This window comes from Pelobates fuscus, chromosome 2 (assembly GCF_036172605.1).
Source record: "Pelobates fuscus isolate aPelFus1 chromosome 2, aPelFus1.pri, whole genome shotgun sequence".
Taxonomy (NCBI): domain Eukaryota; kingdom Metazoa; phylum Chordata; class Amphibia; order Anura; family Pelobatidae; genus Pelobates; species Pelobates fuscus.
The window spans coordinates 169,660,221-169,677,000 of record NC_086318.1 but is presented as its reverse complement, the minus strand read 5'-3'; the positions used below and the strand labels follow the sequence as shown (position 1 = coordinate 169,677,000).

General features: G+C 37.2%; 1 protein-coding gene across 1 annotated transcript in view; it reads left to right on the top strand.

Moving 5' to 3' along the window:
• LOC134585672 (collagen alpha-1(XXII) chain-like) overlaps positions 1–16,780 on the top strand; it is a 53,882-nt gene that overhangs the window by 10,821 nt on the left and 26,281 nt on the right. The window contains exons 8-18 of the mRNA XM_063441126.1: positions 4,060–4,113; positions 4,196–4,249; positions 5,053–5,106; positions 6,100–6,153; positions 7,277–7,330; positions 8,187–8,240; positions 8,755–8,808; positions 9,118–9,162; positions 10,344–10,397; positions 11,230–11,283; positions 15,604–15,657. Coding sequence (XP_063297196.1) covers positions 4,060–4,113; positions 4,196–4,249; positions 5,053–5,106; positions 6,100–6,153; positions 7,277–7,330; positions 8,187–8,240; positions 8,755–8,808; positions 9,118–9,162; positions 10,344–10,397; positions 11,230–11,283; positions 15,604–15,657 — 585 coding nt within the window. The remainder of the gene's footprint in view (positions 1–4,059; positions 4,114–4,195; positions 4,250–5,052; positions 5,107–6,099; positions 6,154–7,276; positions 7,331–8,186; positions 8,241–8,754; positions 8,809–9,117; positions 9,163–10,343; positions 10,398–11,229; positions 11,284–15,603; positions 15,658–16,780) is intronic.

Genomic DNA, 16,780 nt, shown 5'->3' with positions numbered 1-16,780 from the left:
GGGTTTATTATCAACATTTACAGACTTTCAGCTGTTTGCAATGAACAAATTAAACTAAATCAATTGAAATAGCTCAGCACAACAAATGATTCAAGTGGTTTTCCCAAATTCAACTGAAAATGCAACTTATAATGAATTATCCAGTCTAAAAATTATTCAACCCCTTGAAAAGCATCCCTTACAACAGCACAAACATACAAAACAGGTGTTGTCTCAAGCACACAACTAGTTAAGGGATGCTTAGTCATGCTGACACAAGAAATTCAGTTTATATTTTTGTGCTTAGTCATGCTGACACAAGAAATTCATGGGCATGTTGTGGGAGTGTTCTGGGGTTAACTGTAACCTTGCTGTGTATATAAGTGGGCCATCTGGCCATAATAAAAAAAGGGTCTTCTTCACCCTTCACTAAGTCTCGACTAGTGTTTGGGTGACCGCGGTAACCTGTGCAAGAAGCTATAATCACTCTGGAGCTGATCACAACTGGAAGGGGCGACCTTCAGGAGGGTATATCGCCATATCTGGTGACAGCAGTGGGATGCTTGCATACCTCCTGGAATTTGTGGAGATGGATCGAGCTAGCACCCATGGAGCGTCCCCATATGAGGAGAAGTTCCAGCTCTGTCCCAGGATTTTGGTCCTGCCTCAGAGGAGAGTGACCTGGAATGGAGGGATACAATCCATAAAGAACTCTGGTATGAGGTCCTGGAGGGAGTTGAGGTTCAGCAGAGAGAGAGAGCCTCCCAAGCTGCGAGCAGCGCGCTCAGGACCAAGTGACTCTGCGGATGCCTTTTCTGGGAGAGCAGCCCATGGAGGAGAGGGTGATGGAACTTGAGCTCCTAGTAGGGAGGGAACTGTGCCTGGATGATGCCTTCCAGGCGTTATGGTGGTACACGGTCTAGCAATGTCCATGGATGGCTGAGTATGATAGGCCCGAGGGTAAGTACTGCCATGAGCTAGAGGAGGGACACTTGGTCCTTCCCCATGAATATTAGAATAGTTCCGATCTGATACCCACTAGGTTCTCCCACCTTTACTATTAGTATTAGGGCCCTCACCTGTTGCCCATTGCGTGGGGCCAGTGGAGGGGCACTACTATTTACTATTATAATGACAACGCGTTAATTCCCATGAATATTAGAATAGCTCCCACCCAATTCCCACTGGTGGGAGGCATGGAGGGATGCATGTGGAGGTAAAATGCCTCAATTATAGCAATATAGGGTCTTATTGACTCCCATAGGATTATTAATTATAATATTTTGGAATCTTCTGTAATGTGGTGATTAGCTAGCATAATTCGATCTCGCACCGCTGAGATTTTTAACTAGCGGTCCTAGCAACCATCGAGCATACAGTTCAGATCTTTTCTATCAACCACAATGCCACATGCGTGCATTTTAATTTTATCCTTTATCTATTTTTATCCAGATATACTAGACTAGATTAGTCTATCTGTATGTTTTATATTTTTATTCAAACTCCTGGACTGCTGACTGAGACCAATGGAACCCACATGAATCCAGACGTGAGAATTATACCACTCACGCTCATACAAGTCGAGCTTTCAAGAGTTCTCAAAATCTGTAAAAGTATTCCTTACTTATTCTTCCATTTTATTAGAAATGCTGCACTATATATTTCTCCATCTCTGTTACATATATTATCGGAAAATATTGTACGATGCCACCCCTCCTTCCCTGTATAAGCAATTTACATTTATTTGATAAGAGAAGAGACTTTGAATTGCGTGATTGAGCTGCCTAATACTACTGGAGTGCTAAACACCATATAAACTCCATCTATTACTACAAACTGGCTGTTTAGGAAAGCTCAGCTCTTGCCAGGATGGAACGAGTGAGTGACTGGTCAATTGCCCTCTGACTTTCTTTTTATTTTTGGTTAAATCCCCTTTTTTAACTTAAAAGGAATCCTGCTCCCCATTTTTATTTAATACAAGATCACAAAAGGAAAAACATTACAATAAATCATTGAAAAAGTTCTCTCACTTCGTTTTTTTTAAAATCCAGATACATATAAAAATATTCTGGATAAAAAAAAAAGCCAATTCTGACTTGACAAAAATTACCTAATTTTGTCAAGTCAGAATTGACGTTGCAAAATGCTTGCTATTAGGCCAACATCGTAGCCATTTTTGCATGTCAGCACAGTGATATTCAATTTTTCTCCTGCTGTTTTGGCTGCACAAATTACCTTCTCAAATTGTTTTTGGTACCGAAATTCGAGCATTCCAAATAGTTACACAAGCTAAATCCTGGAAAAAAATAAAATCTGCAAACATTTTGCATACACCAACAAACTCATTAAAAAATAAAAAGGAGAAAATTAACAGATAACCCTTATACTCACTGTACTAGCAAGATACCAGTATGTATGTCTCAAGAGAGGTTTTGTTATGGTAATTGCAAATTCACTACAAATATATCACTCAAAATGAATGACAACATTGTTAGGTTTCGGGAAATAATATATACACTTTTTGCTCACAGGCTCTACACCTTTATTTAGAGACTGCAGGGATCCTAGTTTTATGAGGGATATAATTAATGTATTCTAAAACCTGGATGCATATGCACAATTTCATATATTTATGTACAGGTGTTCAGGTGTTTCTAATCTCTTTGTAATCAGCTTAGATCACCGTGGTAAATTCAGAAAATTAATTTGAGACAAAACAAGATATATATTTCATACACGATGTCCCAAAACCAAAATATCATCTAAAATCACTTCCAAAACTAGAAGAGATTGACCCTTTATTGAACTTACTACATGCACTGCTATTGGTATGGTGTCTTAAGCTTTCTTTAATAGTTTATCTGGTAAGATAATAAAGATTACAGGACCTCACCTTTTATGAAACGCTTGATGCTTTTTTGCCATAACTTCTGGCACTAGATCCATGGGCGTGCACATTCCAATGCAGCCACTGATATGCTGATCCTGAATACTGCCACAACTCAAAGATCCTCTGGGTTGGGAAACTAATTGGAGTCACACCAAACCCACCATCCACATCCCCTGGAAGATCATTATGGTCTCTCTATGGACTCTTGTTCAACCACCTTAAGTAGAGTCAGTGGAAATTGGATCAGATTCCCCATGATGTCTGGGCTTGAAGACTGGAGGTGTTTGGGCACAGAAGATGAGGTTTACCCCATCATGATAGGTGATGGCATGGATCTCCCCACTCTGTCCTACTTAGGGGAAAGGTTGACTATTGGGGCAACTTAGTCCTCTATATTCTTAATAGGCAGAAGTTATATGCCACATAACTTACTTCTTTAACCCCTTAAGGACACATGACATGTGTTTGGTCCTTAAGGGGTTAAGGATAGTACCCTTTGGTTCTATTTTATGTTTCACTCACTACCAGTTACTATCCACGCTACTTCGATTCCTTTAGTTATAAATAAGTGCACTGTGTCATTTCTTTTCATACTATTTTTACTTTAAAATTATGCCCTTCAGTTATGTTTGTGACATTTTGTTTTCCCTCGTCCAGCACACAATATCAGGCTAATATTATATGCACTTTGTAGTACCTCAAAACCATAATGCCTGTTACATACGCACTCAATTTCTTGTGAATTAATGTCACTGCTGTAATGTCTAATCTTTTAATGTTATGCCTCAATAAACTTTTGATTGACAAAAAAAAATGGTGAAATTCATTGTGTGCACATATGACCCAGTCAGTCTAGGTGCTGGTATTGAAGGAATTTAGACATATTCTAGAGTTGTGTTTGCTTCAGCATTATTGCATACAACCCATGTAGTAAATTACACATTCATTTGTAATTTTTATGGTTTGCATTAAAATGGTGTTGTCAATGTTTTATCACAGCATAGTTTAGATATGCATGTTTGTTTGTACAAAAACTCCACTGGGGATATTAATTGGTTCGTCAATCCAGCTAGTCCGTTGACTTTAAAGGGTATTTACATTTATTGTTATAGAGTTGCTATAGTGTCACTTTTAATTTCCACTGGTTTCATACCGATTGTTTTTCATTTATTTATATATTTTTTGTTTAGGGAGTACGAGGTAGTCCAGGGCAATATGGAAGACTTGGAGACCCAGGCCCCAAAGTACGTGATTTATGTTAAAAAAAAACCTGAATATTTAATTGTGCATTAAAAATGAGTAAAAGTAAAAATATGTTCTTTTTAGGGGGAAGCAGGAATAAAGGGTGAAAAAGGAGAACAAGGAATTACTGGTGAAAGGGTATGTCAAAAATATAATAGATGCACACAAGCTATCAAAGCCTTATTATTATTTTTTTATAAAGCATCAAAATCATTCTACAGTGTAAATGAAGTAAAACAAAAAACATACAAGTGATTTTATTACAAATCAACCATTTGAGACCAAAATATAACAACAGTCCAGTGCAAACACACATAATGGAATAGTGTAAAAAGTAATAAAGATAATATATAATAATGTGTAACATATAGTAAATAATATTGATAGAATATGCTCTGGAATGAAATGGTAGATTAAAATTCATAGAGGTAGGTCAAATCCCATTTAATTTTGAATCCCTGGGAGAATCATGTGTTATGGAAAGGTTAAATAATGGGAACGCTATAGATATAATCCTTGGAACTCAAACAGCATTATAAGAGGTCTCACTTTCACATGGCACGTCCTACTTGTTGACCATTATCTGAACTCAACATGACTCTGACTGGAATAATCAGCGCACTCCAAGCAGACATACAGTTTATTATGACCAGATTGTGATGATGGCATAGATTACCATTGGTTCTTCATGGTTTGGCTATAACCCTCATATAAGCCACACCTGTTTATCTCTCAATTTACCGTTCGAAAAGATTCAGTTGGAACTGTTGGTGTGTACTTAATAATTGTAAATAGTTTTTAGTGAACAGTATAGCACACACAGATATACACCCCCACTTGCTAAATCCATAAATGAAATAAAACCATGACATTTATTTACTAGATACGTATGTATTAATTTATTTATTAAATGCGAATAATGTAACATCTTACTTTAAAAGGGTGATCGTGGTGACCCTGGCTTTAAAGGATTAACTGGAGCAGAAGGGTTTAAAGTAAGTATAGAATTGGGATTTAGACACTTATAAGTCATATACACTAGTGGTAATGGTGTCAATAGTGCCGGGACCCAGTCCCAGAGTAAGTAGTCAAACTGTTTAAGAACAGTTTGACAACTTACCTGAGGTCTGCTGGGAAATGGGTCTGTAATAGGGCATAGGAGCAGTGGTGTGTGTGAGTGGTGCAGTGTATGTGTGGGTCAGTGTGTGTTTGTGTGACAGTTGCAGTGTGTGTGTGAGGATTGCAGTGTATATGTGAGTGTGGGGCAATGTGTGTGTATGGGGGGGCAATGTGTGCATGGGGCAGTGTGTGTATGGGGGCGGTGTATGTGTGTGGGGGGCAATGTGTGTATGGGACAGTGTGTGTATGGGGGCAGTGTGTGTATGGGGGCAGTGTGTGTATGGGGGCAGTGTGTGTATGGGGGACAGTGTGTGTATGGGGGCAGTGTGTGTATGGGGGCAGTGTATGTGTGTATGATAAGAAGGGTAGGGGGGCTTTTTTATAATATGTGTTTTTTTAAAAATTTATTTAAAACAAATATACATTATGTCCCCTCTCCCTTCTTACCTTTACTGAGGGAGGAGGGGGGACATTTCTCGATCCTTGGTGGTCCGGTGGAGAATCCTAGTGGTCCTAGTGGTCAGAGTGAACTCTAGCCCGTAGCTCCAGTTCACTCTCACGAGACCAGGCTGAGCTCCCGGGTCCTCTCTCCCTTCCTCCCCTGCCGGCTGCCAGCACAGTGCCTGCGGACCACGGAGGGAGATCTCTGATCTCCCCTCCGGTCTGTGAATGCACATTGCAGGGCCGGCGCCCTGCATGTGCTGGCAGGGGAGAGGGAGACCCTCGTTCTGCTTGGTTTTCTCGGGGGGAGGGGGAAATTGCCCCGTTGCTCCCCCCCTGGATCTGCCACTTTATGCTGTATCAATGATAGAACTTTAGAGTCATGTCTATTCACTTTCAGCAATGTAATATTAGATTGTATTTTTTAGGGAATTACAGGACCATCTGGAGTCAGAGGAATCCAAGGGCCAAAAGGAGAGAAGGTAAACACACATTTCGAACTTTGTCTTTACACAATACAATTTACAGTGATTGGATTTCCTCTTCAACTTAGAAATCTCGACTTACCCAGCAATAAGTAAGATCTAGAAAAGAGTATCCTTAATCCAGCTCATCTCTCTCTGGGTATTGGTTCTTTGTATTCTATGTTAGGATCTATATTATTATTATAATTATTATTATTGCCATTTATATAACGCCAACAGATTCCGTAGCGCTTTACAATATTATAAGAGAGGGTATTTAGCTATAACTAGGACAATTAAAAAAAAAACGTACAGGAATGATAGGTTGAAGAGGACCCTGCTCAAACGAGCTTACAGTCTATAGCAGGCTTCCCCAAACTCCGGCCCTCCAGATGTTGCTGAACTAAAACTCCCATGATTCTATGAATGAAATAGATAGGCTGAGTTTTAGTTCAGCAACATCTGGAGGACCGGAGTTTGGGGAAGCCTGATCTATAGGATACATTTCTATATATATTTAATGTGCAGGTAAGATGCGGGTAATAGCATGAAAGATTATTATGAGCTCTATTTAACAATAGGACAATAGTATTAAAGACAACAACAGGATAACTCGCATTGCTTATGCAGCAGGTACATCCATTAGATTATCTAGAGAACCTTAAGGTCCAGAAGATCTTCAACAGACTAATTTGGCTTGCACTGGTGGTGTCCAGGACTAGTCATTTTTCAAAATTCCTAAGGGAATGGCTGTAGACTAGAAAAACAGAGTGAATGTAGTGTCTGCCCTTGAACTTTAGTATATCCTAATACGTGGAGTGATACTTGGTCATTGGTTTGTTTAAGGACATACAAGAACAGAACAGAATTGCATTTATGTTATAGATTCAGACGGTGTGAGCCAGTGGCAACAAATTACTTTGAGCTAACTTCAATAAATCACAATAGAGAGCTATATATATTCTTATTGTGTAATACTGATAACGAAAAAAGATGTAAAGTACATGTGATGGGATGCTGTTACATTTACCTTTTTACATAATAAATATATTATTCTTTTACAAATGTAACCCGTTATAAGGGGGTATCTATTTTGTTGATAGTTTTAGTAGTATTAATTAACTTAATATTAACTATTTAGGGAGAAGAAGGTGAAACGGGATTTGAAGGAATTACCGGATTCAGAGGTGTGAAGGTAAGTGACCTGTATTATTCTTTTTATACTTTGTATTCTGTTTTATACCTTACTTGAATAAGTAGAATATGAATATGTAGAGTACGTGCACTGAACATCCTACATATGAATATGTAGAGTACATGCACTGAACATCCTACTATCCAAAATTCTTTAATTAAGACTAGTGGTGCATAGATTGAATTAAGAATAGATACTATGACTGAAACAAATATTCCTAAAGTAACACATCTAAGAAGACTGTGATAACATAAGATGAATTTTTTATGCATAACTCCTAAAAATGTTGATATGATAACATTGTGTTTATAAATGAGCAATGCCTTTCCTGACCCCATCACTAACAAGAGCAAGAAAACTAGAACACAGTTGGGTATGGTGTCACAGAAAGAAAGTAACAAACATAATTTATTACAGACACTGTAAAACATTGAAACCAAATAACTATTTGTTGCATAGTTTACTGTTTAGGAATACAAAAGTAAAAGTTAAATAAAACTAAAATTAAATCAGGCATCTATACTTACCTTTTCCAGTTAAAAAAAATAACCATTTTCAGTAGGAATGACACTTCAATTGTTACTAGTTTCGAAGTACATCCTAGCTCTAAAAAGCATTATCAAATCACCCTTGGAAGGCTGAGATGTTCTTGCTTACTAACATTTGACTCTAAAATACTGTAGCTGACTTATTGGCTAGTTTTTAGATTTTTAGTAATTTTACACTTGCCACTCAATGAATTCGAAAATTTTATAGAAATGTTGGCAGGACAAACATAATGTTTGTAATTTAAATTAAATAAGATCAGTATAAAATACTGTAAGTAAAAAAAAAGTAAAATACTATTTCATTTTAGGGTGATGATGGTTTTCCTGGAAAAGAGGGCCGTCAAGGACGACAAGGTCAAAAGGTATAGTAAAACTGTTATTTATTTATTTATTTATTTTTCATCATGGTCTGAATAAATATTCACTCTTTTTTAATTTTTAATTTTTTTTTAAAGTGCAGATTTCAACAGAAATTGACATTAAATGGACCTTGTTTTACCCCAGTGGCTGTGAGACAACCCGTCTTTTTTCTTCCTCTTTTTAAATAAGTGCTAATCTCTAGAGCTAGGCAATTGCTCAGGCCTCAGAGCACTATTTTAAAAGTTTCTAGTTCCAAAACAAATTGTAATATCCTTTTGTGCAACAGTTTACAGAAAATTAAAGAATTCTACAGACCATTCATTGTCAGTATATACAGACTTCTTATGGCTACAATGACAATTAATATAATCACATCTCCATCAGAGGTGTTACTTCAAGCCATGAAGCTAAGAACGCACTGAAGAGGTCCACTTGTAAAGAATAGATTTTTATGATTTGTTATGTAAGACAGTTTTATAAAAACATCAATATGTTTTTTCTTTTTTTTTCTTTAAGGGGATTATTGGAGATTCTGGAGAACCAGGAAAGCAAGGATTTAAAGGCATGCCGGTAAGAGTGTTACTGACTTTGGTATATCCATATCATTAGGATAAAGTATGATCTTGCTATTGATCTTGATAATAGCAAGATCACATGTGAAAGAATATATATAAAAAAGTAAAAAAAACTGACAGACATAAAATTATTAATAGGTATAATAGATCCAATATATATATGTGTGCACTGATATACTGAAATACACTTTTGTATAAAGTATTTTTATTCTATAGGCATATTAATTGCATAGGACATTACCTAGAAAAAATGATTATTTATACACATATACATATCTTTAATGGATTTTATCATCTTCACTAGGGTGTCCTTGGTCAAAAAGGTCGTCGAGGGTCTCAAGGTCCCCAGGTAATCATCATTCTTTTGTATTAATTATGTGTTGCTGGTGCCCTTATTTTACAGCTTCAAGTGCGAGAAAATTGTTTTGTAATAAGCATACTAAGCTTATTTTGTAAACTAAAACTGTATTAGTACATACAAATAGACTAGTATAAAATCGTACAATATTTATTTAATTTACATAGTATTTGTGTGAAGTGCTAATATTGTCACTTTTTTTTAAATTGTTTTTTTTAATCCATCAAAGGAAAATGTCACAGAAAAATAATGTATCACATTCTTTACAGCATGCTTTACTGACAGAAAGTAGAGTGTCTGTACACCATCTGTAAATATATGAATATTTGTGAAAACAAAAAAAAAATTACATACAACTTATTAAAACAGCACATACAAATACCAAATAGTGCATAACTGTACAAATAAATGGGAAACAATAAATAATAGACTTGTGGGGAGTTAAGAAATAGCAGGGTGGAAAGGCAAAGGTAGGAATCAAACTCCAGGTGAAGCATGAATATCGTGGGGAAAATATCTTTGGCATAACTGCTCAGTGACTCAAAAGGTTGTCTTCATAGACAGCACATGAGGTGCATGGGGTCCAATATGTACAATCCTGTGGGTCTGTTCTGAAACCACTTAGCACCAGTGTGGCAATATCTAATATTTAATCCATGGCTCGCAAATTGTTAGGTATTTACTGCAGTGTTTTCCTAGGGACCATTTAAGGTCCGCCTACTTTCTAATATTTTCCACTGAAGTGTGCTATTCAGTTAAAGTTGGAGGGTGAGTGGATTTCCATTTCACTGGTATAAGGGATTTGCCCATGGTTGCATAGGGAACAAAAGTGAGTGCTTGTATTTATGTTTCGGGATTCTGTTATGATGAAACAATAATAACGTTTTAGGGTAGAACTCGTATTGTAGTGATAGTTGTAATGGATTTGTGAATGCCTTTCCAATAATGAACAATCTCCTGGCATGCCCACTAAAGATGTAAAAATGTACCTCTATACAACCTTCAACACCAGCACTTGGCTAGATTAGTAGGAAACATGTATGTAACACAGATGGAGTTAAATTATTGTCAGTTTTTTATGTACTCTTCAGTTGTCAAATACATTGCAATCCATGACAATTTTCAAATTCACTGTGATATTGTCTTTCTGCATTCGTTTTGTCTGTTTTCAGGGAGTTCTAGGAGACCCTGGCAGTTCTGGAAGGGATGGGATTGATGGAGTTGAGGTAAGACTTGGATTAATAATGTACACCTTGCTGAAATGACTAGTAGTTGTATAAATTCTTTATTTGTATTTTTAGAATCCCTATTTACTGTAATAAATTCATATTGTAATACCCAAGAGGACTTTAGCATTGTACGCAACTTTAGCATTGTACGCCATGTATAAATTATAGGGATAAAATGTTTTTAATATTTAAAAAAGCTTGTCAAACACTTAGCTTATGGGGATATGATGCCACGTGACCTCATATACGGCTAGAATTGTGGAACATCAACGTCTGGGAATAAAGTTGCTGACATTATCTACTGATGCAGTGGATTACACAATTTTATTATAGAATCCTAGAAACTTGAGAATGCAGCTTTGAGTCTTGGAGTCATGTGATAAAAAACTCAATGGAGAATAAACAACATTATTAATGAATAAAGGCTGTGGAATCATGGTATCAGTGATGTGACTACACATTTGAGAGATCTTAAGAGAAAATGTAATTTTAAAATTTACATTAATAGAAACAAATCTAGAGGATTATAAGATAACAAACAAGGTGAGCTACATGTAAATGAATGTACCTGAAAGCAAACCGCTATCTACAAAAGTACAACATTTGTTTAAAGGCTTGTTGAGAAACTATTGAAGAAGATTGGCTTAAGAGGTTTGCTTGAATGGATCCATACCTATGAATTCTGCAATGCACCAAATTCTTTTTACAAGAATCCTCCTTGAAGTGATTTCTTCAAACAAAGTATATTTGTCTAATCTTGTTTACTTACAAATTGAAGCAGTAAATACATAAATTGATTTGACCACTTATATATTTGGTTTGTTTATAGGCCTATCAAGGACCTCAAGGATCTAAAGGTCGTTCAGGAGTCTTGGGGTACAAGGTAAAGTCCAATATGTTGTTTTAAGCTTATTATATATGTTAGTTGATTAATTACACAGATAAAATGTTGGTATATGAACACACCACTATAAATGATTTGTTAAAAATTGATTAGATGAGTTGGAATCCACAGGATATGAAGATACATTACTATATATGCTCATGTTTTCAAATTAATATTTTGTTTAAGCAAGTTGGGATGGAATCTGGGAATTTTAAAAAGGGCTTGTTTTCCCTTCTTGTTTCGATTTTTGACCAGGAAGTTGATAACGGTCAAAAAGCTGATGCTGTAAATGAGCAATTACTGGCTGTTTCAGTACTACAAAACCTATTTGTAACAAATGTTATTAGAGGCAACTTAAAATTGTAATGTGTCCCATAGCAATTCTTAGAAAATGATACTTTAAGCAAAACAGTGTGCTTTAAGTAAAACATGCTACACATGAAAGGTTATCACATGTTGCTATATGACTAAAAATTACACCAGACTTATCTAGGTGTAAGGAGGAAAGGGCAAGAATCACTCTGGGCACCAAAATCACTTCATGTCACTGGGGAGGTTATGGTGCCGGTGTCCACTGGTACCTCCTTACCCTGATTTAACACTTTTATGGAGTCCTTCAACTGCTGGTTTGACAGGTAAATGAAAACACTAAGGGCAACTTGGTCGGATGATCACATGTGAAATGTGCATGCACTGAGTGAACCTTTTATAGTGTAAAGGTACTTTGGCAATTATTCTAAAAGTGCCTTTTTGTGCAATTTGAAAAGTAGTAACTGGTAGATTTGGGCATTTGTTTTCAGATGAACATATTTTTGTGCCACAAGTGTGCACTGTGCTGCGAGTAGGCAAAACAGCGAGCAGACAGTGGCTATTGCTACCCAGTCGCTAATCCAATAAAAGGGGGACTAGGCACCTATTTAATTAAAACTGGAGGTGGGGGGCCATGGGGTACCCCATGCCCTTCTCCACAACCTGCAAGTGGGGGCTGTTTAACTAAACGGGGGGTGGACTTAATGTCCCCCTTCAGCCCCCACTTGTTGCCACAGATAGGGGCTATTAAAAATAGTAACAGGGAGGGAAGAGCCTGACACCGCACCAGAGTAGAGGCCATTTCCCTGAGCTCCGTGACACCTCACTAAAATCCCCTGAAAAACGTGAGCATCCAGCGGAAAGGCAGGTCTCTCTCACCACTGCTGGCCACAGTACACCTTGCAGATCATGCAGAGTACCGGCACGAAAACCTGCCGCCGCAGCGGCAAGGCCTACCACACGGGCGGACAGCGGAGGGAGAGCACGGAAGGGCTCTGGCTGTGGTATACACTGGGACTGGACAATCTACAAACCAGAAAGCACAGCACAGGTGAGATGGGTCATAGTGTGTCTCCTACAACCCCTCTTATGTATTTTTTACTTCCCCGCCAGCCCCTTTCTGTCTCTTTCTTCCCCCCCCAGCCCCTATCTATCTCTCTTTTTCTCCCACATAGACATAGATACAGGCAGAAATGCATACATGCACAAATACACAACCATACAAGCACACAGACATAATTATTCAGGCACACAGTCACAAAGATATACAGACACACAGTCATAAAAGGCACACAATCAAACAAACACAGTCATACAATCTACACATACAGGTACATTGTCGTACAAACACAGACATACATTCATACACAGGCACACACAGAAATACAGACACATACATAAAGAAACATAGAGATAGGCATATAGAGACATACATACACAATGATACAGAGACATACATACACAGACAGTCATAAAGAGACATACAGACAAGGCATACAGAGACATACATACAGAGACAAACAAAGAACCCTGCACACTGATACCGTGTAAATGCTGCGGCCATCCACAGTGGTGGATGCTCCATGTCAGGCGGACGTCGCTGGATCCACCAGTAAAGTCTTCAAAAGCAATAAACGCAGGCAACACTCCAATAGTAAGGATGGTATATGTACTGGTAGGTGAACCACCCCATCGAAAGTGTCACGTTTCAGATCATGCAATAAGGCTCTGCTCAGCCGAAACGTTGCACTTTCTATGGGGTGGTTCACCTATCAATAAATATACCATCCTTACTATTGGAGTGTTGCCTGCATTTATTCCTTTTGAATACATACACAGACAGCCATACAGAGACATACAGGCTGTATGTCTCTGTATGATGGTCTGTGTATGTACACAGGATGGCTAAAAGATAGATCCCCATCTGTCGTGCAACTTCAACAATGCTTTGAAAGCTGGGGCTCTACCGATTCCCCATGCTTGCAAGATTGTATTTACCTTTTTTATTATAACATTAAGGATCTTTATTTGGCCTTTTTTGGTGCTGAAAAAAAGAAGATGGAAGAACAAAAGCTATATAAAGGTAAGTATTTTTTTTATTTTCTTATTAATATACAGGTTTTTAGTTTATTGCACCCCACTGAGTATTATTACGGTTAAGGCCCTAGAGTTGGAAGTTTTTATTGGGGAAGGGACCCCTTGTCACTGCCTGCATGATGAGGGGCTGGGGGAGGGCAGTAGGTTCACCCCCCACTTTATTATTGAGGGCCCCACTCATTGCCACTCACTTTATTGTCTAGGGCTCCCACCCACTGCCAAGGTCTCCCCTCAGTTAATTATTTACATAGGTACCCTACAATGGGAAGAAAATAAAAGTAAAAGCTGCACCACTAAAAAAATAAATAAGTTAATAAAATAGTCCAGATAAAAGGGAAAGTCCAAGTAAAATAAGTAAAGTCTTAGCTGGGTAAATCTTCTTTAGGTAGGATAGTCTATACAATACTGGATGGAGAACGGTGTCCTCGTTTTCCTTCCGCAGGTAAATCCAATAATATGAAAAGATAAAACAAATATCCAAAATAGTATAATATATTCACTAAAGTGTGACAAATTAAGAAAGAAAAGTATAGCACTCACATTTGGTAGAGGTATAACTAGCTCTAGTGTGGAACGCGTACAGCGGTTTAGATCCCCGCTTGTAGGATATACTGCAGCTTTGCACCCAGCTACGCAAATCTGTTTATGGCACACTGGGAGTCTGAAGCCATTTTTGGTGATCATGCATGGACGGCAAACCTAGTCTCCTATTTTAGATACATTGATGATCTCTGTTTTATCTGGGAAGGTCCAGAAGATGGCCTTATTTCTTTTATTAATGATCTTAATATTAATAATAGAGGCATCATTTTAACATACGAATATAGTAAAGAACAAATCAATTTTTTAGATCTGAATATTTTTATCAAAAATGGACAAATACACACCAAAACATATTTTAAGAAAGTCTGTGTAAATACTGCAATTGAGAAATCCAGTTGCCACTATCAACCATGGCTGGATAGTGCTCCCAAGAGCCAAATCTTAAGATTACGCAGAAATTGTTCAGAATTGAAAGATTTTTAACGAGCAAGCAGATTTTTAAAGTTTTTAAGTTGCTGCCTTGTTCTGGTTTTGGCGCTAACCCTTTTTCTCTTCTTTTTACCCTACACTGGGAGTATGAGGACTTTTGTCAAGTCCATCTTTATTGGATTAGTGACAGGGCAGCAATAGCCCCGTCGCTGGTCTTTTTTCTATAACAGTGAGCAGCCACTGCCTACTAGCGAGTAGGAATAGTTGAGAGGATTTAACCTCCCTCATTTACTAATGCTAAGTAATTTTTTTTTTTTTTGTTGTCTATAGTTGGTTCAGCTTTTTAGTAGATAGGTCCCTAATCTTGTGGCTGGCATGTGGGATTGCCATATGGAAGTCTAAAAAAAGAGCTATATACTAAACATAGCTTCCTAATTTGGTACACTAAAATATGCAATCCCCAAGAGTACTGATTTAGGTGTTATCTACCAAACAGCTGCAAAATTTAGTTGTGGCACAGATTCGAATTTCATTTTTCCAAATGAAATTCCGAAACAAAAATAATTTGCGAATATTGTCCGAAAACAAATGAACACACGCACAAAATTTAGTTCTGATGAAACAATTTTTTTTCATTATAATGTATTCAGGCAAAACAAAAAGATTGGCGGTGACCTAGATCTAGTATCAGTGGTTGGTTTTAGTGGAGGCGGAGTTTTTGCACCTTAAAAGCAGGGGTGGACTAAGGTACCTGTCGGTATTTTGAAGCTGCAAATATCTACAGGCTACTTGTATTAACAGTGCTTAATACCTGCCTTTTTCCAACAAGCATGTAAATGGGTCCACTGTGTGCATATGGTATATTGCAAACTGTCTGAGCAAGTTTGGTCAAAGAATTGGCAGTGTAATTTCGTGAATTTTTAAACTCATTCATTTAAGGGAGAAAAAGGACGTCTGGGACAGCAAGGTCCCGAGGGGCCTCGAGGAAGAACTGTGAGTACAAAGTAAAGTACCCTAACAAATTCAGAAAGAATATAGTTGCTTTTAGACAGATTCTGACAGACAACAACTATACACCATGTCTATGTAAAACTGCTAGAAAATATGTTATCAAAACTATAAATAAATCACAAATGGAGTAAGGAGACAGCTTAGAAAAATGAAATAGTTAATGTCATATCCGTGTTAAAAATGAAAATTGAGAGAAGTCATTATGATAAATATTTTATATGACTGATTACTGGTTATACATGATGAAAAGTAACATTGAATATAATTCTCAATTGCAATCTGACTTGATACAGATCATGCCCAAAATAACACATACATCAATCTAAATATCCACCATTATCAATAAATCATATGCCTAACTGGATAGATTTTCATAAATAGTATTCCTCTTCTAAACAATGACAGACAAAGCATGTTATCAGTGTATCTCAGTATATGCTATGTGTGCTATGTGCATGCTAGGCTGTGTCTTAGCAGCTTTGTATTTAATTAGACTTTAAATTATATAAAGGCTTAAAAAATGATATATAATAACTATAAATACAATAGTAAAGTATACTATAAATATTGAATGAGTTATTAGAGTATCTGACCTGTTTCAGCTCAGATAATGTTTGAGTTTCTCAAAGTTATTACCCTTGCATTCAATTTGAACTAATCTCATAGGCTGAAGCATTGGGGGCAATGCCCAGAACCAAGATAACCAAATGAAAATGGCACATCATTTTGGGAAAAAGTGGATTATTAATTGATTATATCTCAATAGATATTATAGATTGCTTTTTTGCCCATACCTATCCTGATGCCATAACATACTTATTCTGTCTAATACTGTTTACACATTGAGAAGGAGTGGTTCACCTGTTAGTACTGGGAATACCCAGGTATGATTATACTTGTGGGAAACAAAATTAGTGACCCATGCTGACTAATTAGCTATGTGCCAACAAGTGAGCACAGTCCACATCTACAATAATTTGTAATGCTGAATTTTGTTTAGCCATTGTCCACTGATGTCATTGGTGAAATGGAGTTCAACATGTTAAAAAATGGAGTCTTCCTGCATTGCCACACCAGCCTGATCACACAACAAAGAGATTAGTGC